Source organism: Macaca mulatta, chromosome 19 (genome assembly GCF_049350105.2).
Source record: "Macaca mulatta isolate MMU2019108-1 chromosome 19, T2T-MMU8v2.0, whole genome shotgun sequence".
Taxonomy (NCBI): Eukaryota; Metazoa; Chordata; class Mammalia; order Primates; family Cercopithecidae; genus Macaca; species Macaca mulatta.
In genome coordinates this window covers 8981669-9007700 of record NC_133424.1, presented here as the reverse complement: position 1 = coordinate 9007700, position 26032 = coordinate 8981669, and the positions used below count along the sequence as shown (strand labels likewise).

Sequence of the window (26032 nt, the reverse complement as noted above, 5' to 3'; positions counted from 1 at the left end):
GCGTGATGGGTTCAAGCGATTCTCCTGCCTCAGCCTCCTGAGTAGGTGGGATTACAGCTGTGTGCCACTGTGCCCAGCTAACATTTATATTTTTAGTAGAGACAGGGTTTCACAATGTTGACCAGGCTGGTCTCGAATGCCTGACCTCCGGTGATCCGACCGCCTCAGCCTCCCAAAGTGCTGGGATTATAGGTGTGAGCTGCCGCGCCTGGCTATCTATTTATTTTTTTATGGTTGAGTCTCACTATGTTGCCTAGGCTGGACTTTAACTCACATCCTAACAGACACACTAATATGCAAGCAAACACAGCCACAGACAACCACAGCTTTTTGCCTCCCACACCCCAGGGAGGGGTTCTGGGGGGCTCAAGCAATCCCCCTGCCTCAGCCACTTGAGTAGCTGGGACTACAGGCATGAGCCAGCATTCCTGGCTTCTTTCTTTTTCATGGCTGAATAATGTTCCCTTACATGAATAGACCACAGTGTGTTGATCCGTTCATCAGTAGGACACTGGTTTGTTTTCACTTTTTGCTGTTAGGAATAATACTTCTGTGAATGCTCATGTGTAAATTTCTGTGGTGGCATTTCATGCTTTTTTTTTTTTAATGTATGTTCAGTTGTTTATTATTTAAAGCTGACATTTTGGAAAACAAGTCATTTCTGCACCTGCCACCTTCTGTTAAATTAGACTATGTTCTTACTAACCTTATTTCCCTTTCCTTTTTGTAAAATTGAAGTAAGATTCACACAACCTAAATTTAATCATTTAAAAGTGAACAAGAGGTTGGGCGCGGTGGCTCAAGCCTGTAATCCCAGCCCTTTGGGAGGCTGAGGTGGGCGTATCATGAGGTGAGGAGTTCAAGACCAGCATGGCCAACATGGTGAAACCCCGTCTCTACTAAAAATACAAAAACAATTAGCCGGGCATGGTGGTGCATGCCTGTAATCCCAGCTACTCGGGAGGCTAAAGCAGAAGAATTGCTTGAACCCGCGAGGCAGAGGTTACAGTGAGCCGAGATCACACCACTGTGCTCCAGCCTGCGTGATAGAGCGAGACTGTCTCAAAAATAATAATAACAATGATAATAATAAGTCTTTTAAAAATATTTAAACATTTTAAAATGAACAATTCACTGAAATTTAATAAATTCCCAATGTTATACAACCCCCACCACCTTTATTCAGCTTTGAGCAAATATTTATGCAGCACCTACTGTATGCAGCCTGAGCAAGACAGGGGTCGTGCCCCAGGGAACTTACATCCCAGGGGACAGACTAATATACAAGCACACACAGTCACAGACAACCACAGCTTGTTTGCCTCCCACATCCCAGGGAGGGATCCTGGGGGGCTCAGCCCTGGAGTTTGGAGGAGGGAGAGAGAGGGTCCCAGTGTGGGCCGGGCACCCGGCCCCCCGCCTGGACTCAGCCTCTCCTGCTGTCCCCAGACCACAACGAGTGTGCCACCAGCACCATGTGCGTCAACGGCGTGTGTCTCAACGAGGATGGCAGCTTCTCCTGCCTCTGCAAACCTGGCTTCCTGCTGGCGCCTGGCGGCCGCTACTGCATGGGTAAGCCTGGAGCAAGACTGGCCAGCGGAGGGGAGAAGGGAGATGGGGAAGCAGAGGGAGGGGGAGGAAGAGGAGAGGGACCGGACAGGGACAGGATGAGCATGAGAGAAGGAGAAGAGAAGGAGTAGGGAGAGAAAGAGGAGGAGGGAAAAGGGAAGAAGCGAAGAACAAGAAAAGGAAGAAAGGAAGAGGCACGTGCCGTGGCTCACGCCTGTAATTCCAGCACTTTGGGAGGCCGAGGCAGATGGATCTCTTGAGGTCAGGAGTTTGAGACCAGCCTGCCCAACATGGTGAAAACCCGTCTCTACTAAAAATACAAGAAATTAGCCGGGCATGGTTGTGGGCACCTGTAATCCCAGCTACTTGGGAGGCTGAAGCAGGAGAATTGCTTGATCCTGGGAGGTAGAGGTTGCAGTGAGCTGAGACTGTGCCATTGCACTCCAACCTGGGTGACAAGAGTGAGACTCTGTCTCAAAAGACAAAAAAAAAAAAAGAGAGAGAGAGATGGGTTATAGGTGGGGAGGGGCCAGGTTCATCTGTGATTCCAGCACTTTAGGAAGCTGAGATTAGAGGATCTCTTGAGGCCAGGAGTTCGAGACCAGCCTGGGCAACATAGTCAAACCCCATCTCTACCTAAAAAAAAAAAAAAAAAAATTAGCTGGGCATGGTAGCATGCACCTTTAATCCCAGTACTTTGGAAGGCTGAGGCAGGAGGATCACTTGAGCTCAGGAGTTTGATTGAGACCAGCCTGGGCAACATGATAAGACTCCATCTCTATAGAAAAATTTTAAAAATTAGCCGAACATGGAGATGCACCCCTGTAGTCCGGGCTACTCAGGACGCTGAGGCAGCAGGATCGCTTGAGCCCAGGAGATGGAGGCTGCAGTGAGCTACGATCATGCCACTGCACTCCAGTCTGGGAGTCAGACCCTGCCTTTAAAAAATTTGTTTAGGCCAGGCATGGTGGCTCACACCTGTAATCCCAGTCCTTTGGGAGGCTGAGGTGGGCAGATCACAAGGTCAGGAGATCGAGACCATCCTGGATAACATGGTGAAACCCCATCTTTACTAAAAAAAAAAAACAAAAATTAGCCGGGCGTGGTGGTGGGTGCCTGTAGTCCCAGCTACTTGGGAGGCTGAGGCAGGAGAATGACGTGAACCCGGGAGGCGGAGCTTGCAGTGAGCTGAGATTGCGCCACTGCGCTCCAGTCCTGGCAACAGAGTGAGACTCCGTCTCAAAAAAAAAAAAAAAAAAAAAAGGAAAATGTGTTTAAAGGTACAGAGAAAGAAAGAAAGATGGGGAGAAATGGGGGAGGAGAAGAGGAAGGAGACGAGAGGAGGAGAGGACAGAGACACAGACAACTGGAAACTGGAAAGACAAGAAACTGGAAAAGAAGTAAACAGAAGGGCTGGGAAGATGGAAAGGGTAGGAGATGGGGAGGGGAGAGAGAAAGGGAGCAAGAAGCAAAGAAGAGCTGGGCACGGTCACTCATGCCTGTAATCCCAGCACTTTGGGAGGCCGAGGCGGGTGGATCACGAGGTCAGATTGAGACCATCCCGGCTAACACGGTGAAACCCCGTCTCTACTAAATATACAAAAAATTAGCTGGACAATGTGGTGGGTGTCTGTGGTCCCAGCTACTCGGGAGGCTGAGGCAGGAGAATGGTGTGAACCTGGGAGGTGGAGCTTGCAGTGAGCTGAGATTGTGCCACTGCACTCCAACCTGGGCGACAGAGCGAGACTCCATCCAAAAACAAAGAAGCAGAGAAGAAGTGCTGGGAAAATGGAAATGGTGGGAGATGGGGAGGGGAGAGAGGAAGGGAGGAGGCTGGAACCCATCCCCGTGCCCCCACGGCTTCTGCAGACATTGATGAGTGCCAGACGCCTGGCATCTGTGTGAACGGCCGCTGCACCAACACCGAGGGCTCCTTCCGCTGCCATTGCCTGGGGGGGCTGGCAGTGGGCACGGATGGCCGCATGTGCATGGACACCCATGTGCGAAGCACCTGCTACGGTGCCATCGAGAAGGGCTCCTGTGCCCGCCCCTTCCCTGGCACCGTCACCAAGTCCGAGTGTTGCTGTGCCAACCCAGACCACGGCTTTGGGGAGCCCTGCCAGCTTTGTCCTGCCAAGAACTCTGGTGAGCATCTGGCTGCCGATCCCCATGGCCCCCTTGGTCTGAGTGCCTCCATTGGTCCTCGCTTGTGGTGGGGGTCGTAGCTCCCATGGAGTGGAGGCTCTTCTGACAAAGAGGCTGAAGGGAGTTGCTTTCTCTCTGGGGTGTGGAGTTGCGTCTTAGTCCCAAACTCTTGCCCAAGACCAAGAGTCTTGCCTGTGGAAAAGACCTCGTCCTTTGCCTGTGGCTGAATCCAAGCCATGGCTAAGCTCCCTGACCCATCTCACTCTGTCCCTTCGTCCCCAGCCGAGTTCCAGGCACTGTGCAGCAGTGGGCTTGGCATTACCACGGATGGTCGAGGTAAGTGGAGCCCAGCCCCTCCAAACAGCAGCCAGCCTGCCCCTACCAGATATGGGGAGAGCTGTGGTCAGGGGCCGCACGGTTTGCCTGGGGTTCCCATAACAAAGTGCCCCAGACTGGATGGCTTCGACAACATAAGTTGATTCTCACACTTCTGGAGGCCAGAGGTCAGAGATCAAGGTGCGGGCAGGGCTGGTTCCCTCGGAGGCTTTGAGGGAGAATCTGTCCCAGCTTCTGGTGGTGGCCAGCAATCTTTGACGTTTCTTGGCTCGTAGAGGCGCTGCCCCATTTCTGTCTCCACCTTCACATGGTGTTCTCCCTGTATGTGTGTCTGTGTCCAAGATTACCCCCACCCTTTTTCAGAGATGGGATCTCACTCTATTGCCCAGGCTCAAGTAATGTAGTGCAATCACGGCTCACTGCAACCTCGACCTCTTGGGCTCAAGCGATACCACCTGAGTAGCTGGGACTGCAGGCACTCACCGCCATGACCTGCTAATTTGTTTTTCCTTCCTTCCTTCCTTCCTTCCTTCCTTCCTTCCTTCCTTCCTTCCTTCCTTCCTTCCTTCCTTCCTTCCTTCCTTCTTTCCTCCCTCCCTCCCTCCCTCCTTTCCTCCTTCCTTCCTCTCTTTCTTTCTCTCTCTTTCTCTTTCTTTCTTTCTCTCTCTCTCTTTCTTTCTCTCTCTCTCTCTTTCTTTCTTTCTCTCTCTCTCTCTCTTTCTTTTCTTTTCTTTTCTTTTCTTTTCTTTTCTTTTCTTTTCTTTTCATTTTGCTCTGTTACCCAGGCTACAGTGCAGTGGTGTGATCTTGGCTCACTGCAACCTCTGCCTCCTGGGTTCAAGCGATTCTCCTACCTCAGCCTTCCAAATAGCTGCGATTACAGGCATGCGTCACCACGCCTGGCTAATTTTTTTGTTTTGTTTTGTTTTGTTTTTAGTAGAGACGAGGTTTTGCCATGTTGCCCAGGCTGGTCTCAAACTTCCGGCCTCAAGTGATCCACCCACCTCAGCCTCCCAAAGTGCTGTGATTACAAACATGAGCCGCCATGCCCAGCCAATTTTTAAAAAATTTACTTTTTGGCCAGGTGTGGTGGCTCACGTCTGTAAAGCCAGCACTTTGGGAGGCTGAGGCAAGTGGATCACTTGAAGTCAGGAGTTCTAGACCAGCCTGGCCAACATGGTGAAACCCCATCTCTACTAAAAATAGAAAAATTAGCCAGGCGCGGTGGCTGTAATCCCAGCTACTTGGGGGGCTGAGTCATGAGAATTACTTGAACCCGGGAGGCAGAGGTTGCAGTGAGACGAGATCGCACCACTGCACTCCAGCCTGTGCGACAGAATGAGACCCTGTCTCAAAAAAAATTTACTTTTTATAGAGATGGGGTCTTGCTATGTTGCCCAGGCTGGTCTCAAACTCCTGGGCTCAAGCAATCCTCCCACCTCAGCCTCCCAAAGTGGTGGGATTACAGGTGACAGCCACCGTATCTGGCCTATAATTGCTTTTATTTTTATGACAGTGCCACTGTATGGATGTCTGCTCCACTATCTCCAAACTGGAGATAATTTGGCCCCTGCCCTGCCGAGGTCATTTCACAATGTCTGGAGTAATACTGGGGCGGGGTGGGTGCTACTGACATCTCATGGGTGGAGGCCATGGAAGCTGCTCGACATCCTAAAATGCATGGGATGGCCCCTCGCAGCAAAAAATGATCTGGCCCCAAATGTTAGCAGTGCTCAGGCTGAGAAACTCTGGTTTAGAGAAAAATGAGGCCGGGTCTGGGCTGGAGCTGTTGCCTTGGGGAATCTGACTTCTAGAGACCCCTGGGGGCACCGGGACACACTCTCCTTCTGCTGCTGACACACCCTCCTCCTGCCGCAGACATCAACGAGTGTGCTCTGGACCCTGAGGTTTGTGCCAATGGCGTGTGTGAGAACCTTCGGGGCAGCTACCGCTGCATCTGCAACCTGGGTTATGAGGCAGGTGCCTCAGGCAAGGAGTGCACAGGTAAGCATGCCACCTGGCGGGTGGATGCATGGGCAACCTCCTCCACTGCAGACCCCTCACCCCTCTCTCCCAACCCCACCCCACAGACGTGGATGAGTGTGCCCTCAACAGCCTCCTGTGTGACAACGGGTGGTGTCAGAATAGCCCCGGCAGCTACAGCTGCTCCTGCCCCCCCGGCTTCCACTTCTGGCAGGACACGGAGATCTGCAAAGGTACAGGGTCCCGGGCTCACGTGGGTTTGCGCACACACACACACATACACGCCCCGACATACTCTGTGTGTAGCGTGTGCACATAGAGGCATGCACACACTCAAAGATGCTTACATGTTACCTCTATTCACACACACATGCATGCTATATGTAGTGTGCACACACACATATATATGCACACGCTCAGATACTCACACATGTTGCATGAGGTGTATACACAAGACACGTATACACACACTCAGAAACATCCTGCACACAGCCACACTCAGACATGCACGTTGCATGTGTCATGCATACATAAACCCAGACACACTGCACATGCTGTGTACATGCAGACACATACATTCAGACATGCTGTGTGCGTGTGTACACAGACATGCATACTCAAATACACTTGCATATGTACCTACATTCACACACACGCACTCAAAGACACGCATATACTCACATTTACATACACACTTATTCTTTTTTTTTTTTTTTTGAGACAGAGTCTTGCTCTATCACCCAGGCTGGAGTGCAGTGGCGCGATCTCGGCTCACTGCAACCTCCGCCTCCCAGTAAAAGCGATTCTCCCGCCTCAGCCTCCTGAGTAGCTGGGATTACAGGTGCATCCACCACACCCAGATAATTTTTGTATTTTTAGTAGAGACAGGGTTTCACCATGTTCACCAGGCTGGTCTCAAACTCCTGACCTCAAGTGATCCACCTGCCTCAGCCTCCCAAAGTGCTGGGATTATAGGCGTGAGCCACCATGCCTGGCCCATACACTCATTCTCACACTTCCCACACTTGTGGTCCCAGTCACACACAATTGTACACACTCAGGGGCACACATTTAGACACACATCCCAGAAGTCCTACTCGAACTATGGAGTTTGGAGAGCTTCCAGGTGGATGCACACATCTGTGTGCTGGCAAGGTGGCATGCCCAGAGCAGGCACGGAAATTTCACGTCTCCTCCCAGATACCCCGCACCATGCATCTCTTCCATCTGGCGGTTCGTCATTTGTAATATCCTTAATATCCTTTATTTTTTTATTTTGTCTTTTTGAGACAGAGTCTCGCTCTGTCACCCAGGCTGGAGTGCAATGGCGCGACCTCGGCTCACTGCAACCTCTACCTCCTGGGTTCAAGCAATTCTCCCGTGGTTCAAGAGATGATTGTGCCTCAGCCTCCCAAGTAGCTGGGACTGCAGGCGTGCACCACCACACCTGGCTAATTTTTTTTTTGTTGTTTTTTTTTTTGAGACGGAGTCTTGCTCTGTCGCCCAGACGAGTGCAGTGGCCGGATCTCAGCTCACTGTAAGCCCTGCCTCCCGGGTTTACACCATTCTCCTGCCTCAGCCTCCCGAGTAGCTGGGACTACAGGCACCCGCCACCTCGCCCAGCTAGTTTTTTGTATTTTTTAGTAGAGACGGGGTTTCACTGTGTTAGCCAGGATGGTCTCGATCTCCTGACCTCGTGATCCGCCCGTCTCGGCCTCCCAAAGTGCTGGGATTATAGGCTTGAGCCACCGCGCCTGGCTGTTAATTTGTATTTTTAATAGAGATGGGGTTTCATCATGTTGGCCAGGCTGGTCTTGAACTCCTGACCTCAGTGATCCATCCGCCTCAGCCTCCCAAAATGCTAGGATGACAGGCATGAGCCACTGCACCCAGCCTGTAATATCCTTCATAATAAACTAGTAAACATAAGTTAAGTATTTCCCTGAGTCCCGTGAGTCACTCTAGCGGATGATCAAGCCTGAGGAGAAGGCAGAAATTCTGGAGGCCCCGATTTTCAATTGGCATCTGCGTGGATGGCAGTCTTGTGGGACTGAGCCCTCAACCTGTGGAGTCAGACTTCAACTCCAGGCAGATAGCGTCAGAATTGAACTATAGGGCACCCTGCTGGTGTCGGAGAATTGGGCAGTTTGGCAAAAACAAACAAACAAAAAAATCCACGTCTGATCACTGATGTATTCTGTGTTGTGTTGTGTTGTGTTGTGTTGTGTTGTGTTGTGTTGTGTTGTGTTGTGTGTGTTGAAGGTGAGAGTAAGAATACAGTTTTGGCTGGGTGCAGTGGCTCATGCCTAGAATCCCAGCACTTTGGGGGGCCGAGGCGGGTGGACCACCTGAGGTTGGGAGTTTGAGACCAGTCTGGTCAACATCATGAAACTCCGTCTACTAAAAATGCAAAAAAAAAATTAGCCGGGCAAGGTAGCACATGCCTGTAGTCCCAGTTACCTTGGAGGCTGAGGCATGAGAATCGCTTGAACCTGGGAGACAGAGGTTGCAGTGAGCTGGGATGGTGCCACGGCACTCCAGCCTGGGTGACAGAGCGAGACTCTGTCTCAAAAAAAAGAAAACAGTTTGGCATTTCCTGTCTCTTACAGCGTGTACACACACAGCTCAGCACACATGTGTGCTTGCACACGCATTTGATTCCAGTGCCTTCTGCACACTTGTGCATTTGGGTGCACCCTGTGCCACTGGGTGCAGCGGTCCCTTGGGGGAGGAGGGGTCCTGGCCAGGTAAGGCTCCTCCTCCTGCAGTTCACGGCCTGGTGGGGGGCTGTCCCTGCAGACGTCGATGAATGCCTGTCCAGCCCGTGTGTGAACGGCGTCTGTCAGAACCTGGCTGGCTCCTACACCTGCAAATGTGCCCCTGGCAGCCGGCTGGACCCCTCTGGCACCATCTGTCTAGGTGAGCGGCCCTGGAGCCCGATGGCGTTCCAGAGGCTGGGCATCTGTGGGTCAGGGTGCAGGTGTGGGCTCGGCAGGTGAGACAGGTGACCCGCCTTTTCTCCCCAGATAGCACCAAGGGCACCTGCTGGCTGAAGATCCAGGAGAACCGCTGTGAGGTGAACCTTCAGGGAGCCAGCCTGCGGTCCGAGTGCTGCGCCACCCTCGGGGCAGCCTGGGGGAGCCCCTGCGAACGCTGCGAGATCGGTAACATCCTCCTCAGGGCCTCCCAGGTGCCCATGGGAAAAGCCCTCAACAGGGCGGGTCCCCCCTGGGGCTGGCATGAAAGAATGACTCCACTCTTCATTCTCGTTCTTCCAATTGCAGACCCTGCCTGTGCCCGGGGCTTTGCCCGGATGACGGGTGTCACCTGCGATGGTAACTCCCTGCCCATGTCCAGCTCACCCCCTACTCCAGAGCCCGTACACAACCAGTTGCATCACCCCCATGGGTGCCACCTCCAGCCCCGCCCTGGAGTCTATTACGATGGGGACAGCCATTCTCCCTCCCTGGTCCCCAGGCCTTCTTGACAGTCCCCAATCCCTGTCCCCATCCCCTTCCTTCCTCCCCAAGGACAACTTGAGACCCCGGGGGAATGGCCAGCCAGCGCCCTTCCCCTCCCTGGACCCTCCGGCTTTCCCTCCTCCCTTACTTCCCGCCACCCAGATGTGAACGAGTGTGAGACCTTCCCGGGAGCCTGTCCCAACGGGCGTTGTGTCAACACCGCTGGGTCTTTCCGCTGCGAGTGTCCAGAGGGCCTGATGCTGGAAGCCTCGGGCCGGCTGTGCGTGGGTGAGTCCAGGCGAGGTCCGCACATGGGCCCACGCGTCCTTCCTTCGTTCCCTCCACCCGCAGCGACTCTAGGACCAGGAGAGATTATTTTTTTTTGAGACGGAGTCTCGCTTATGTCGCCCAGGCTGGAGTGCGGTGGCGCGATCTCGGCTCACTGCAACATCCGCCTCCTGGGTTCAAGCCATTCTCCTGCCTCAGCCTCCTGAGTAGCTAGGATTACAGGCACGCGCCACCATGCCTGGCTAATTTTTGTATTTTTAGTAGAGACAAGGTTTCACCATGTTGGCCAGGCTGGTCTCGAACTCCTGACCTCAGGCAATCTGCCCGCCTCAGCCTCCCAAAGTGTTGGGATTACAGGCGTGAGCCGCCACACCCAGCCCGAATAGGAGAGATTTCAGGCATCCTTTGGGATCCTCCGCCTTCGGCTAACACATCATGAAAGACATTTGGGTGGGTTTTTTTTCTTTCTTCTTTTTTCTTGAGACAGGATGTCACTCTGTCACCCAGGCAGGAGTGCAGTGGCACAATCTCATCTCACTACAACTTGCACTTCCTGGGTTCAGCTGAGTTTTGTACCTTGATCTCCTGAGCAGCTGGGACTACAGGTGTGCACCACCAAACCCAGCTAATTTATTTCTTTATTGGTACTTTTTTTTTTTTTTTCAAGTAGGGACAGGGTCTCACTATCTTGCCTAGGCTGGTCTCAAACTCCTGGCCTCAAGGGATCCCCCCACGTCAGCATCCCAGAGTGCTGGAATTCCAGCCAGGATTTATCTTTGAGGACGGTTTTAGGTTCACAGCAAATATGAACACATAGCCCCCACCTCCACGCACGTACAGCCTCCTCCACTATCAACATCTTGCCCCAGGGTTAGAGGGTGCATTTGTTACGATGGATGAAACTACACAGGTACATCATTGTCATCTCCAAGTCCATAGAGCACCTTAGGGTTTACCCTTGGTGTGTTGGACGTTCTGTGGGTTTGGACGAATGTATAATGACATACGTTCACCATTGTGGTGTCACATAGGGTAGTTTCACTGCCCTAAAAATCCTTAGTGGCCAGGCATAGTGGCTCACGCCTATAATCCCAGCACTTTGGGAGGTCGAGGTGAGCAGATCACTTGAGTTTGAGATCAGCTTGGCCAACGTGTAGAAACCGAGTCTCTATTAAAAAATACAAAAGTTAGGCCGGGCGTGGTGGCTCACGCCTATAATGCCAGCACTTTTGGGAGGCCAAGGCAGGTGGATTGCTTGAGGTCAAGAGTTCAAGACCTGCCTGGTTAACATGGTGAAACCCATCTCTACTGAAATACAAAAATTAGCCGGGCGTGGTGGCAGGTGCCTGTAATCCCAGCTACTCAGCAGGCTGAGGCAGGAGAATCGCTTGAACCTGGGAGGTGGAGGTTGCAGTGAGCTGAGATTGTGCCATTGCACTACAACCTAGGGGACAGAGCGAGACTCTGTCTTAAAAAAAAATTGGTCAGGCACGGTGGCTCATGCCTGTAATCACAGCACTGTGGGAGGCCAAGGTGGGCAGATCACTTGAGTTCGAGATCAGCCTGGTCAACGTGGTGAAATCGAGTCTCTACTAAAAAAAAACAAAAGTTAGCTGGGTGTGGTGGCACACGCCTGTAATCCCAGCTTCTCGGGAGGCTGAGGCGGGAGAATTGCTTGAACCTGGGAGGTGGAGGTTGCGGTGAGCTGAGATTGTGCCACTACACTCTAGCCTGGGCGACAGAGCAAGACTCTGTCTCAAAACAAATCAATCAACCAATGAATCAATCATTAAGAAAAATAAACGGATAGAACAGTGCTACAGAACGGCACACATAGTACCCTCCCAGGCAGTGCCTGGAGGAAGTCACCCCTTTTCACTCTGGCCCTCGACCTGACTGCGTCCGGGAGAAAGTTTCCGATGAGAGTGACTGAGCGGCACGCCTGTCTCGCAGCGGGCACAGTGTGGCAGGGGTGGGGACGCAGTGACCGTTCCCTTGTGCAGATGTGAGATTGGAACCATGTTTCCTGCGATGGGACGAGGATGAGTGTGGGGTCACCCTGCCTGGCAAGTACCGGATGGACGTCTGCTGCTGCTCCATTGGGGCTGCCTGGGGAGCCGAGTGCGAGGCCTGCCCGGATCCCGAGTCCTTGGAGTTCGCCAGCCTGTGCCCGCGGGGGCTGGGCTTTGCCAGCCGGGACTTCCTGTCTGGCCGGCCGTTCTATAAAGGTGCGGTTGGGGAAGGAGTCAGGCCCCCGGAAGGATGGGGAGGGGCACGGCACAGGCAAAAGCCTGGAGATGGGAGGTGTGTTTGGGGAAAAGGGGATGTGGGCAAGGCCAGGCATGAAGAACCCAGGGAGGGCTTGGTGTATGGATCCCAAACTTGGGGACATCAGGGTGATTTGATGCTCCTGTACTTCAGATGTGAATGAATGCAAGGCGTTCCCTGGCCTCTGCACGCACGGTACCTGCAGAAACACGGTGGGCAGCTTCCACTGTGCCTGTGCGGGGGGCTTCGCCCTGGATGCCCAAGAACGGAACTGCACAGGTAGGTGCCACCTCTGCCTCTTGGAGAGAGCGTGATCCTTGCCAGGGATGGGGCCTCGAATAAGACGTAGAGACATGCCCGTTTTTCTTTTTCTTCTTCTTTCTTCTTTCTTCCTCTTCCTCTTCCCTCTTCCCCTTCTCCTTCTCCTTCTCTTTCTCCTTCTTCTTCTTCTTCTTTTTTGAGACGGAGTTTCACTCTTGTTGCCCAGGCTAGAGTGCAATGGCACGATCTCAGCTCACTCCAACCTCCACCTCCCAGGTTCAAGAGATTCTCCTGCCTCAGCTTCCTGAGTAGCTAGGATTACAGGCATGCACCACCATGCCTGGCTAATATTGTATTTTTCAATAGAGATGGGGTTTCTCCATGTTGGTCAGGCTGATCTTGAACTCCCAGCCTCAGGTGATCCACCCACTTCAGCCTCCCAAAGTGCTGGGATTACAGGCGTGTGCCACCGTGCCCAGCAAGCACCTGTTCTTTAGGCACTTCTTGTGTCTGCTTCTGTGCAGTGTGACCTAGGGCAGGTGATTGCTCTCCTTGGGCTGCAGGAACCCTGACTATAAAAGAAGGGACTGGGCCAGGCGCGATGGATCACACCTGTAATCCCAGCACTTTGGGAGGCCAAAGTGAGTGGATCACTTGAGGTCAGGAGTTCGAGACCAGCCTGGCCAACATGGCAATACCCTGTCTCTACTAAAAGTACAAAAAGTAGCTGGGTGTGGTGGCGGGCACCCGTAATCCCAGTTACTTGTGAGACTGAGGCAGGAGAATCACTTGAACCCAGGAGGCGGAGGTTACAGTAAGCCAAGATCGTGCCATTGCACTCTAGCCTGGGTGGCAGAACGAGACTGCATCTCAAAAATAAATAAATAAGTAAATAAAACATAAAAGAAGGGGCTGGCAAAGGTGACCTTTAGAGGCCTCCAGGGCTGGGCTGGTGGCTCACGCCTGTAATCCCAGCACTTTTGGAGGCCAAGGTGGGAGGATTGCTTGAGCCCAAGAGTTTGAGACTAGCCTGGGTAACACAGCAAGACCTCCATCTCTGCAAAAAATAAAAAATTATTATTGCATTAACTGTAGTCCCAGCTACTCGAGAGGCTGAGGCAGAGGGATCCCTTGAGCCCCCGGGAGGTTGAGGCTGCAGTGAGCTGTGATCACGCCGCTGCACTCCAGCCTGGGTGACAGAGCAAGACCCTGTCTCTGAAAAAGCAAACAGGCTGTGTGCGGTGGCTCACGCCTGTCATCCTAGCACTTTGGGAGGCCGAGGTGGGTGGATTGCTTTAGGTCAGGAGTTCGAGAACAGGCTGGCCCACATGGTGAAACCCCATCTTCCTAAAAGTACAAAATTAGTCGGGCACTGTGGCGCATGCCTGTAATCCCAGCTACTCGGGAGACTGAGGCAGGAGAATCGCTTGATCCTGGGAGGCAGAGGTTACAGTGAGCCGAGTCTGCATCACTGCACTCCAGCCTGGGTGACAGAGCGAGACTGTCTCTAAAAAAATAAATAAATAAATAAATACATAATAAAAATAAAATAAAATAAAACAAACAAATCTACCACCAATATAAAGAAAATGGAGAGCTCCGGACTGTGAGAAAATTCCCTGCCCTTGTCATGTTTAGTTCGGGGTCTCTCCATTTCCTCAGTTCCTTTTGGGAGCTTCTCTTCCGCCTGTCGTATCTACAGATTTGATGACCCCCTCCGGCACCCCATTGTGTCTGCATCCAGGGACCCCTCCCCTCTTGGCCTGTGCCTCCTTAGGTCTGCAGACAGGCTTCCTCTAGCCCACACCCCCATCAAAGGACAGAGACCCCTCTGCCTTGTGCCCCGTGATGTGGCACACACGGCCCCTCCAGCCTCTGCCTCCTCCCTTACAGATATCGACGAGTGTCGCATCTCCCCTGACCTCTGCGGCCAGGGCGCCTGTGTCAACACACCAGGCAGCTTTGAGTGCGAGTGTTTTCCCGGCTACGAGAGCGGCTTCATGCTGATGAAGGACTGCATGGGTTGGTGACTGCCGGGCAGGGCTGTGGTGGGCGCCCTGGGCAGGGTGGGCATTGAGGAGACGGAGGGTGGGGACGGGTGGGGACGGCTGTTGCTGTGTGGACGTGGATGGAGAGGGCAGGAGGAGGGAGGAGCTGCAAATTAGCTGGGTTGTGGTGAGTCTGGGGTCCATGAGGCATCGTCCTTAGGAAAGAGACCTGGGGGCTGAGACCTGGGGGTGGCCGGCACACTGGGGTGGGTGAGGTCTCCCAGGGAGGGTGTGTAGCTTGGGTAGAGGACAGGGCCCCTCAGAGAAGCCTGGGAAATACTGCCAGTTACAAGGCCTCTCGTCCCCATCATTGTCTTTGTTATTCATTTGATGAGCATTTCACGTGCATCCTCTGAGCTAGAGGCACTGCAGGGAGCTCCAGCTCCAGGGAGCCCTCTTTCCCTGGAGCTCACAGCCTAACAGGAAGACAGACATGAATAACATGAATCGCTGAGGAAATGCAAAATTGGGCCAGGTGCGGTGGCCCTTGCCTGTAATCCCAGCACTTTGAGAGGCCGAGGCAGTAGGATCGCTTGAGTCCAGGAGTTCGAGCCCAGCCTGGGCAACATAGCAAGACCCTCTCACTACAAAATTTTTAAAAAATTAGCTGGGCATGGTGGCACATGCCACTCGGGAGGCTGAGAAGGGAGGATCCCTTGAGCCCAGGAGGTTGAGGCTACAGTGAACCATGATTGCACTTCTGCGCTCCAGCCTGGGCGATAGAGTGAGACCCTGTCATAAGAAAGAGGAAAGAAAGAAGAAAGAAAGAGAGAGAGAGAGAGAGAAAGAAAGAGAGAAGGAAGGAAGGAAGAGAAAGAAAGAAAGAAGGAAGGAAGGAAGGAAAAAGAAAAATCCAGGTAAAGTGGTTCATGCCTGTAATCCCAGCACTTTGGGAGGCTGAGGTGGGCACATTTCCTGAGTTCAGGAGTTCAAAACCAGCCTGGGCAACACGGTGAAATCTACTAAAATACAAAAAATTAACTCGGTGTGGTGGCGGGTGCCTGTAGTCCCAGCTACTTGGGAGACTGAGGAGAATTGCTTGAACCCAGGAGGTGGAGGTTGCAGTGAGCTGAGATCGTGCCACTGCACTCCAGCCTGGGTGACAGAGCGAGACTCTGTCTCCAAATTAAAAAAAAAAAAAGAAAGAAAGAAAGAAAAGAAAAAAATGCAAAATTGCCACTGTCAGAAGCACTTAAAAAGGCCACATGGTCTGATGAGAGATGGCTGAGACAGGATTGCTTGAGGCCAGGAGTTCAAGACCAGCTTGGTCAACATAGAGAGGCCCCATCTCTACACAAAATTGAAAAATTAGCAGAGCGTGGTGGCGCCTGCCTGTAGTCCCAGCTGCTCAGGAGGCTGAGGTTGGAGGATAGTTTGAACCTGGGAGGTGGAGGCTGTAGTGAGCTGTGATCGTGTCACTGCACTCCAGCCTGGGTGACAGTGTGAAAATCTGTCTCAAAAAAAACCAAAAACATAAAAGGCTGGACTCAGTGGCTCACACCTGTAATCCCAGCAATTTGGGAGGCCGAGGCGGTTGAATCACTTGAGGTCAGGATTTCGAGACCAGTCTGACCAACATAGTGAAACGCTGTCTCTACTAAAAATACAAAAATTAGCTGGGCTTGGTGATGCACGCCTGTAATCCCAGCTACTTGGGAGGCTGAGGCAGGAGAATTGCGTGAACCCAGGAGGCGGAGGTTGCAGGGAGCCGAGATGGTGCCACTGCACTCCAGCGTGGGCAACAGAGTGAGACTCTGTCTCAAAAATAACAACAACAAAAAAAAAAAAAAGGAAAAAAAGAAAGAAAGAATGCAGTAGCAGTGAACAGGGTGAAGACACTGGAGAACAGCATGTGCAAAGGCCCTGGGGCGGGCCTGAGGAATGGAAGGATGCCCCTGTGGCTTAAGAGTGATGAGGCCGTGGTGAGGCTGCCTGCTCCCTGCCCTGAGTCCTGGCGGGACTGAGCCTCAGCTTTCTGGCGTGTCCTGCAGGGAATGGAGGAGGAAAGAGGGCTCCCTGGAGCTGGAGCTCCCTGCAGTGCCTCTAGGTCAGAGGATGCACGTGAAATGCTCATCAAATGAATAACAAAGTCAATGATGGCACTTCTTAGTGCCTTTTCTAGCGGCACCAAGAGTGTCAACTTCATGGCCTTTGTTATTCTGAGAATCTCAGCCTCCCTCCCTATCTGGCTGGTCTCTGCTCCTGGTGGAGACCCTACTCCCCTGGGTCATCCCAGCCCGGAGCCCCCAGGCTCTCCTGGCTCCCACTGGGGTGAAGGGGGCTGGGGAGGTGGGGGGAGAAGCCAGCATGAACCTCATCGCTACCTCCCTGTGTCAGCACCTTCACACCTGCTCTCTGTTTCCACACAAACCTTCAGACGTGGACGAGTGTGCAAGGGACCCACTGCTCTGCCGGGGAGGCACTTGCACCAACACGGATGGGAGCTACAAGTGCCAGTGTCCCCCTGGGCACGAGCTGACAGCCAAGGGCACTGCCTGTGAGGGTGAGTGTGCATCCGGGTGTGCGAGTGTGAGCGTGAGCCCGTGTGTGTGAAAGTGCGTGGGTGTCAGGTGAATGTGGGCTGGATGAGTGAGAGGGTGGGCATGTGTATCTGTCTCTCTGAGGCCAGTGTGTGAGCGTGCAAGTGTGTGTCAGTGTGTACCTGTGTGTGTAAGTGGGTTTATATGCAAGATGGCGGGAGTGTGTGTGTCTAGATGAACATGCACATGTGTGAGTGTACAACGGCAGGCGTTTGTGCATTTGTGTGACTGTGTGTGTGTCTGTACAATGGGGAGTGTTTGCATGTGAGTAGGTGTGAGTGTGTGTGTGCATCTGTGTGAACACACAAGACGGTTTGAGTGTGTATTTGGCTATGAATGTATCTACCAAGGGCAAGTGTGTTTGCGTGTGTGTGTGTGTTTCATTTTGTTTTGTTTAACACAGGGTCCCAGTCTGTTGTCCAGTCTGGGTTGCAGTGGCACGATCACAGCTCACTGCAGCCTCCACCTCCCAGGCTCAGGTGATCCTCCCACCTCGGCCTCCCAAGTAGGTGGGGCTACAGACATGCGCCACCATGCCTGGCTTATTTATTTATTTTGAGACAGAGTCTTACTCTGTCGCCCAGGCTGGAGTGCAGTGGCTACCATCTCGGCTGACTGCAAGCTCCACCTCCCGGGCTCACGCCGTTCTCCTGCCTCAGCCTCCCAAGGAACCCTGACTACAGGCACCCACCACCACACTTGGCTAATTTTTTTTTGTATATTTAGTTAGAGACGGGGTTTCACGGTGTTATCCAGGATGGTCTCAATCTCCTGATCTCATGATCCGCCCGCCTCGGCCTCCCAAAGTGCTGGGATTACAGGCGTGAGCCACCGCGCCCGGTCATGCCTGGCTAATTTCTGAGCGGTTGTGTTTGTATGTAAGTCTGTGTGCGCGTGTGCAAGAGAATGTGATGTGTAGTTGGATGCAAATGCATGTTTATAAAGGGAGGTATGTCTGTGTGTGAGTGGGTGTGAGTATGTGTTTGTGAGTGGGTCTGTGTGGGTGTACCTCTGGGTGTGGCTGTCTGGGTGTGGACGTGTGTTTGTCCAAGGACAGGTATGTTTGAGGGTGTGTTTATGTGTGTGTCTGAGTGTGCACATGGGTGTGTTTGTGTGTGTGTGTGTTTGTGCATGTGGGTGTTTGTGTGTCTGTGTGTGCACATGGGTGTGAGTGTGCCCTGGGTGTGGATGTGTCTTTACACACGGGTGAGTGTATTTGTATGCAAGTGGATATAAGGTGTGTTGTGAATTTAGGAGTGTGCCCCTGAGTGTGAGTGTGTATCTGAGTGTGCCTGTGTGTGTCTGTCAAGGGCGAGTGTGTTCACACGTGAGTGGGTGCGGGGGTGTGTTTGTGAGCCTGTGTGAGCAGGCACGTGTGGTGTGTATCTGGGTGTCTGTGTTTATAGGAGAGTGTGGGTATTTGCATGTGAGTGAATGCGAGTGTATGGACAGGCACATGCGGGGCTGTGCCAGTGTCGGCAGCGTGAGTTGCTTAGCGTGCATGTGTGCCCCAGTGTGTCTCACGGTCACACAGACGGCAGATGGGGCACAGGCCTGTCTTTCATCTGCACTCCCCCGCAGACATCGATGAGTGCTCCCTGAGGGATGGCCTATGTCCCTACGGCCACTGTGTCAATGTCATCGGTGCCTTCCAGTGCTCCTGCCACGCCGGCTTCCAGGGCACACCTGACCACCAAGGCTGCGTGGGTGAGACTGTGCCCACCTGCTGGGCCCTGGGCACCAACCGCATCCCCAGCCATAGTGGCAGCCCCTCCTGTCCTCAACTCCACTCTGCTCCCACCCCCAAACCAGCCCCCTCCCCCCAGCCCCAGCCCCTGTCTGCCCTGCATCCTGCAGACATCAACGAATGCCGGGTCCGGAATGGTGGGTGTGACGTGTACTGTATTAACACTGAGGGCAGCTACCGGTGCAGCTGTGGGCAGGGCTACTCGCTGATGCCCGACGGAAGGGCATGTGCAGGTAGGTGGGCACAACCTCTTCCCACTGCCTGGCGTGGGCGATGAGGAGGAGGTGCTGGCCGGGTCCTACACTGGCCCGGAGCCCAGCACAGCGTAGTGAAGCCAACCAGACCCGAGGCACCCCCTGCCTGGCTTGTCCTGGCCCCAGGCAGGCTGCTCACCCTGTGGGAGAGCCCCTGGGGTTTTTGCAGAGGAGGGTGAATAAGGTGGAAAACAAACTCAGAACTGCCTGGGCGCCCCCAGACTGCTTGAGTGACCATCGCTGTCCTCACCTGGCTACAGGTCGTCCTGGGGGCTGGGGAGCAGATGTGTACTGGCTGGTCTATCAGGGCAAAGCTAAGCACAGTCCCCAACCCTGTTCCCCCAGACGTGGATGAGTGTGAAGAGAACCCCAGTGTTTGTGACCAAGGCCACTGCACCAACGTGCCGGGGGGTCACCGCTGCCTGTGCTATGATGGCTTCGTGGCCACGCCGGACATGAGGACATGTGTTGGTGAGGAGCCGGGATGGCGGGGTGGAGGAGGCGGTGTCAGAATTCACACACCAGGTCTTCCACAAGGTGGTACATAGGCATGACAATGACAAATGCTGGACCCCACCCCTGCCATTTGCGGGTAGAGAGATGAGGTTTTGTAACAGCACTTGGTTTTCCACTTAAGCATCCCCCGTATCCCAAGTCTGCTTCCCAAAGCCCATGAGATCCCATTTATGGAACAGAAGCAGAATTCCCCAAACCTTGCTCTTTTAAATGGCGTTTGTTTAATATGACATATGCTACACCTATCGGAGGATCGTGTCCTGTTCAAGGTCTGTGCGTTACGATCACCAAAGACAAAGGGGTTTCTGGCAGAGGACAGTGGACAAGGCAGGAAACAGACTCAGAGCTGTGTTCTGTAAGGTGGCGATTGCTATCCTCACCCAGCTACAGGTTGTCCTGTTGTGTGCTGGGTGCCCCATCAGGACAAAGCTGAGGCCGGCCTGTGGAAGTTCCAGGAAGTAACAATGTAACTCCCGGCCAAGAAACCGAGTGAAGCTTAAAGAGCTTAGAGTGTTCCAGTTTATAGGAGTCTCAGAGAGCAAACAAGTCTCAGCGATGGGCCTTGTGAACAAATGCATTTAGGGAATGCGTTCTGCTCCATGCCCCTGTTGCAGATCCACTGTGCATATTGGCATAAAGGCTCTGAAAAGTCCTGCAGGAGGAAACCCTGGTTAGCTTTGTGGATCTCAGCCTTCTCTAAATGTATTTGACCATAAAATACTTTTGGAAGCACATTCCTGGTGTGTTCTTTGGAATGTGCACTGCGAAAGGCTCACAGAACATTCCCGATTACCCAGTAGTGGATGCAGAGGGAGCTCCCCGCCCCTGGAGAAAAGAAAGCGAGTCCTAGCAGAGAGGACCCGTGTGGCGGGACAGTCAGGAATGCTGGGGCTCTCCCTCCCACCCTCACCCACTTCCTCTCCCGTCACCCCCGCACCCAGTCCTCAGACCTCATGCTTTCTTCCCCAACAGATGTGGATGAGTGCGACCTGAACCCTCACATCTGCCTCCACGGGGACTGCGAGAACACGAGGGGTTCCTTTGTCTGCCACTGTCAGCTGGGCTACATGGTCAGGAAGGGGGCCACGGGCTGCTCTGGTGAGCCGGCGGTCAGCGGTGCAGGCAGAGAAGACTCCCTGGGCCCTTTTGGGAATCATGCGATTCGTGCCGAGCACAGCCAGAGTTCATGCTCATAGATTTCCACGGATGGCTTCTTGTGTTAAAGCAAGAGCAGGCCGGGCGCGGTGGCTCACGCCTGTAATCCCTGCACTTTGGGAGGCCGAGGCGGGCGGATCACGAGGTCAGGAGATCAAGACCATCCTGGCTAACACGGTGAAACCCCGTCTCTACTAAAATACAAAAAATTAGCTGGGCGCGGTGGCGGGCGCCTGTAGTCCCAGCTACTCGGGAGGCTGAGGCAGGAGAATGGCGCGAACCCGGGAGGCGGAGCTTGCAGTGAGCCGAGATGGTGCCACTGCACTCCAGCCTGGGCGACAGAGTGAAGACTCCGCCTCAAAAAAAAAAAAAAAAAAAAAAAAAAAAAAAAAAAAGCAAGAGCAGAGGCCGGGCGCGGTGGCTCACGCCTGTAATCCCAGCACTTTGGGAGGCCGAGACGGGCGGATCACGAGGTCAGGAGATCGAGACCATCCTGGCTAACACGGTGAAACCCCGTCTCTACTAAAAATACAAAAAAATTAGCCGGGCGTAGTGGCGGGCACCTGTAGTCCCGGCTACTTGGGAGGCTGAGGCAGGAGAATGGCGTGAACCCGGGAGGCGGAGCTTGCAGTGAGCCGCCGCACTCCAGCCTGGGCGACTGAGCAAGAGTCCGTCTCGAAAAAAAAAGAGAAAAATAAAAAAAAGAACAGAGTCCCATACAGTGCCCTGGGGGTCCCCTGAACAGCTCAGGAGGGGAAACCCCACCTGTCTGCAGCAGCATTTCTGAAAAGGCAGATCCCTGATAATTGGATGCAATACAGGGATGAACACTTAAACATTTGAGTAGTGACTATGTTAGTTCCCTGTGGTTGCCGTAACAAAGGATCACACAATTGGTGGCTTAGAAATTGATTCTCTGGGTCGGGCGCGGTGGCTCATGCCTGTAATCCTAGCACTTTGGGAGGCTGCGGTGGGCGGATCACCTGAGGTCAGGAGTTCAAGACCAGCCTGGTCAACATGGTGAAACCCCATCTTTACTAAAAATACAAAAATTAGCCAGGCGTGGTAATCCCAGCTGCTTGGGAGGCTGAGGCAGGAGAATCGTTTGAACCCGGGAGGCAGAGGTGGCAGTGAGCCAAGATAGCACCACTGCACTCCAGCCTGGGCAACAGACTGAGACCCCATCTCAAAAGAAAAAAAGTGGCCGGGTGCGGTGGCTCAAGCCTGTAATCCCAGCACTTTGGGAGGCCGAGGCGGGTGGATCACGAGGTCAGGAGATCGAGACCATCCTGGCTAACATGGTGAAACCCCGTCTCTACTAAAAAAATACAAAAAACTAGCCGGGCGTGGTGGCGGGCGCCTGTAGTCCCAGCTACTCGGAGGCTGAGGCGGGAGAATGGCGAACCCGGGAGGTGGAGCTTGCAGTGAGCTGAGATCGGGCCACTGCACTCTAGCCTGGGCCACACAGCGAGACTCCGTCTCAAAAAAAAAAAAAAAAAGAAAAAGAAAAAAAGTAAATTGATTCTCCACCTGGCACGGTGGCTCACACTTGTAATCCCAGCACTTTGGGAGGCTAAGGCGGGAGGATTGCTTGAGCCTGTGGGTTCGAGACCAGCCTGGGTGACATGGATACATCACAACATGGCCATATGGCAACATTAATAGAGACAACAACCCCATCTCTATTAAAAATTTTAAAAATTAGTCTGGGCAGGGTAGCTCACACCTGTAATCCCAGCACTTTGGGAGGTTGAGGTGGGTGGATTACCTGAGGTCAGGAGTTTGAGACCAGCCTGGCCAACATGGTGAAACCCCGTCTCTACTAAAAACACAAAATTAGCTGGGCGTGGTGGCGCATGCCTGTAATCCCAGCTACTTGGGATGCTGAGGCAGGAGAATCGCTTGAATCTGGGAGGCAGAGGTTGTAGTGAGCCGAGATCATACCACTGCACTCCAGCTTGGGCCACAGAGCAAAACTCCATCTCAAAAAGAAAAACCAAAACTTGTTTTTTAATTAAAAAGAAATGTATTCTCCTTCTAGAATCATAGTTCTGGAAACCAGAAGTCTGAAATCAAGGTGTCTGCAGGGTTAGTACCTTCTTGGGGGCTCAGAGGGAGAACCAGTTCCATGCCTCCTTGGTGTTCCTCAGCTTGTAGACGTGTCATTCAAGTTTCTGTCTCCATCTTCACAAGGCCTTCTTCTCTCTGTGTATCTGTTTTTTAAATTTTTTCATTTTTTACATTATTTATTTATTTATTTTGAGATAGTGTCCCACTCTATCTCCCAGGCTGGAGTGCAGTGATGCAATCATAGCTCACTGCAGCCTCCACCTCTCCGGGCTCAGGTGATCTTCCCATCTCAGTCTCCCACATGTGCCATCACACTCAGCTAATTTTTTTTTTTTTTTTTTTTTTTTTGTAGAGAGAGTGTTTTACTATGTCACTCGGGTTGGTCTTGAACTCCTGGACTCAAGTAATCCTCTTGCCTCGACCTCCCAATTTGTTGGGATTACGAGTCACTGCACCCAATAGTATCTAATTTGTAAAGATAAGGTCTGGCTGTGTCGCCCAGGCTATAGTGCAGTGGTGTGATCATAGCTCATGAACTGGTTCATAGCCTTAAATTCCTGGGTTCAAGCAATCCTCCCAGCCTCAGCCTCCCCAGTATCTGGGACTACAGGTGCATGCCACCATGCCGGGCTAATTTTTTAAAAAGTTTTTGTTGATCAGGCATGGTGACTCATTTCTGTAATGCCAGCACTTTGGGAGGTGGAGGTGGAAGGATTCTTGAGCTCAGGAGTTTGAGACAAAAATTTAAAAAATTAGCCAGGCATGCTGGCGCTCACCTGTAGTCTTAGCTACTCAGAAGGCTGAGGCTGGAGGATTGCTTTAAGACCAGGAGATCCAGGCAGCAGTGAGCTAGATTGCACCACTGCACGGCACTCCAGCTGGGGTGACAGAGTGAAACCATGCCTCGAGGGGGGGAATAAAAGGTGTTTTTGTAGAAACAGGTTCTCACTACGTTGCCCAACCTGGTCTCAAACTCTTTGCCTCAAGTGATCCTCCCACCTTGGCCTCCCGAGTAGCTGGGATTACAGATGTAAGTCATTGCATCTGGCTACACAGCCAGTCACTGGTCTTAGAAGAACACCAGTCACTGGACCGGAGCCTACCTTAATCCGGATGACCTCATCTTAACTTAGTTACATCTACGAAGACCCTGTTTCCAAATAAGGTCACATTCACGGGTTTCAGGGTTTAGGACTTGAACATACCTTTTAAGGGGACACAATTCTATCGACTCCAGTTAGATGGTTATTTTAATGTGTATTAGAAACAAATGTTACACAACATAGCATGAAGCTCATGACTTCTTAGAGGTTGTTGATGTGGATCCAAAATTGTCTTTTAAAACATGATTTATGTCAGCGAGAACAGGAGTGTGGTAAACAAATGTTTAGTAACAGTAGCTCACCCAGATTTAACGCGGCAGAGATCATAAGGGTGAGGCAGAATTGACTCTGGATTGGAAATGCTGGTGGACAGGGAAATCCTGGCTTGGAAAGGGGGCGTGTTCATCCGGACAGTCACTTGTTTTTTCGTTTGTTTGTTTTTGTTTCATTTGTTTCTTTTGAGACGGAGTCTCCCTCTGTTGCCCAGGCTGGAGTGCAGTGGTGCGATCTCTGCCCACTGCAAGCTCTGCCTTCTGGGTTCACACCATTCTTATGCCTCAGCCTCCTGAGTAGCTGGGACTACAGGCACCCACCACCACGCACAGCTAATTTTTGTATTTTTAGTAGAGACAGGGTTTCACCGTGTTAGCCAAGATGGTCTTGATCTCCTGACCTCATGATCTGCCTGCCTCAGCCTCCCAAAGTGCTGGGATTACAGGCGTGAGCCACCGTGCCTGGCTGGACAGTCACTCTTAATATCTACCCCAAGTCTTTCATGCTGCTATTTCAGACCATTTCTGAGGGCTGCTGAGAGTCATGTCTGTTAGGTTTGGGGGTTTTCCTCTCGGGCTCTGGGTAAAGATGGAAGCTCCCCCAGTGGAGGGGAGGAGGCTTTCTGGACCAGCTCTCCCCTAGAGAGGAAGAGTCCCCGCCCGTTCAGCTGCTATTGCATCGAGTCTTTCCTTCTGTGACTGGGTCTCGGCGTTGTGCCTCCTCTCCCTTTAGATGTGGATGAATGCGAGGTTGGAGGACACAACTGTGACAGTCATGCCTCCTGTCTCAACATCCCAGGGAGTTTCAGCTGTAGGTGCCTGCCAGGCTGGGAGGGGCATGGCTTCGAATGTCATGGTGAGTACCTGGGGGCAGGAAATCGGGGCAAAGCAGAAGAGGTAGGTGAGGGGCAAGGCAGTGGGAGGGTGGGGTGTGGGGGTGTCTGCAGGGGGGCAGTCAGGGTTGGAGGATTGAAGAGTCTTTCTCCCTTCTGCCCCCTACAATGCACACGCCATGGGGTGGGGGGCCTGGGCTCCGTCTCCTGCAGACCTGGATGAATGCGTCTCCCAGGAGCACCGGTGCAGCCCAAAAGGTGACTGTCTCAATGTCCCTGGCTCCTACCGCTGCACCTGCCGCCAGGGCTTTACCGGGGATGGCTTCTCCTGCGAAGGTGAGATTAGGGGGTGGGAGGGCAGGGGCCCTAGAGGGAGAGCCACGGGGGCTGAATTCACGGTGGCCGCCATGGTCACTCAACCTCCTGACTCCTTCTGACTCACTCATCGCTCCATGGGTGCTGGAGAGGCTGTGTCCTCGGCCCAGGGGGTGCTACTGCCTGCCCACGGCTCCCTTGAACCCCTAAGTGCATGAGACACTTCCTTCCTGGCTGCTCTCCTCCCTGGATCCGGAGTGACTGGGTACCCTCTCTGGGGTCCAAGAGTCCAGACCACCTCTCCCCTCCCTGACCCTTCTTTGGTCACTTGCCTCCCACCCTGAGTCAGAGACGGAGTCCCCAGGGCTACTTGCCTGGGACTCTGGCTGACAGCGAAGTGTTCCAGTGACTGGGGCCTCCCTCCCACCCACCCTGCATGGGTCCGGGTCCACCAGTCTCCAGTCCTCCGAATCTTGGGACCCCTCAGACAGAGACGAATGTGCCGAGAACGTGGACCTCTGTGATAACGGGCAGTGCCTCAATGCGCCCGGCGGGTACCGCTGCGAATGTGAGATGGGCTTTGACCCCACTGAGGACCACCGGGCCTGCCAGGGTGAGGCCGGGCCCGGCAGGGCAGAGGACAGAGTGGGTGGGTCCCTGCCGCAGACTCTGGGTGGGGCAGGCTGACCCAGGGTCCCCGCAGATGTGGACGAGTGTGCGCAAAGGAACCTCTGTGCATTTGGGAGCTGTGAGAACCTGCCTGGAATGTTCCGCTGCATCTGCGATGGTGGCTACGAACTGGACCGAGGGGGTGGCAACTGCACAGGTGTGAGGTCATCTGGGCTGGAAGGAGGGAGGAGAGAGCAGG

General features: G+C 53.2%; 1 protein-coding gene across 2 annotated transcripts in view; it reads left to right on the top strand.

Moving 5' to 3' along the window:
• FBN3 (fibrillin 3) overlaps positions 1–26032 on the top strand; it is an 88290-nt gene that overhangs the window by 15522 nt on the left and 46736 nt on the right. For both annotated transcript variants that reach the window (XM_015122717.3, XM_077979762.1), the window contains exons 14-34: positions 1450–1572; positions 3439–3714; positions 3997–4050; positions 5929–6054; positions 6141–6266; positions 8833–8952; positions 9060–9197; positions 9318–9368; positions 9657–9782; positions 11786–12010; positions 12204–12329; positions 14205–14333; positions 16737–16862; positions 18481–18606; positions 18757–18879; positions 19246–19371; positions 20389–20514; positions 24750–24872; positions 25063–25185; positions 25652–25777; positions 25868–25990. In XM_015122717.3, coding sequence (XP_014978203.3) covers positions 1450–1572; positions 3439–3714; positions 3997–4050; positions 5929–6054; positions 6141–6266; positions 8833–8952; positions 9060–9197; positions 9318–9368; positions 9657–9782; positions 11786–12010; positions 12204–12329; positions 14205–14333; positions 16737–16862; positions 18481–18606; positions 18757–18879; positions 19246–19371; positions 20389–20514; positions 24750–24872; positions 25063–25185; positions 25652–25777; positions 25868–25990 — 2742 coding nt within the window. The remainder of the gene's footprint in view (positions 1–1449; positions 1573–3438; positions 3715–3996; positions 4051–5928; positions 6055–6140; positions 6267–8832; positions 8953–9059; positions 9198–9317; positions 9369–9656; positions 9783–11785; positions 12011–12203; positions 12330–14204; positions 14334–16736; positions 16863–18480; positions 18607–18756; positions 18880–19245; positions 19372–20388; positions 20515–24749; positions 24873–25062; positions 25186–25651; positions 25778–25867; positions 25991–26032) is intronic.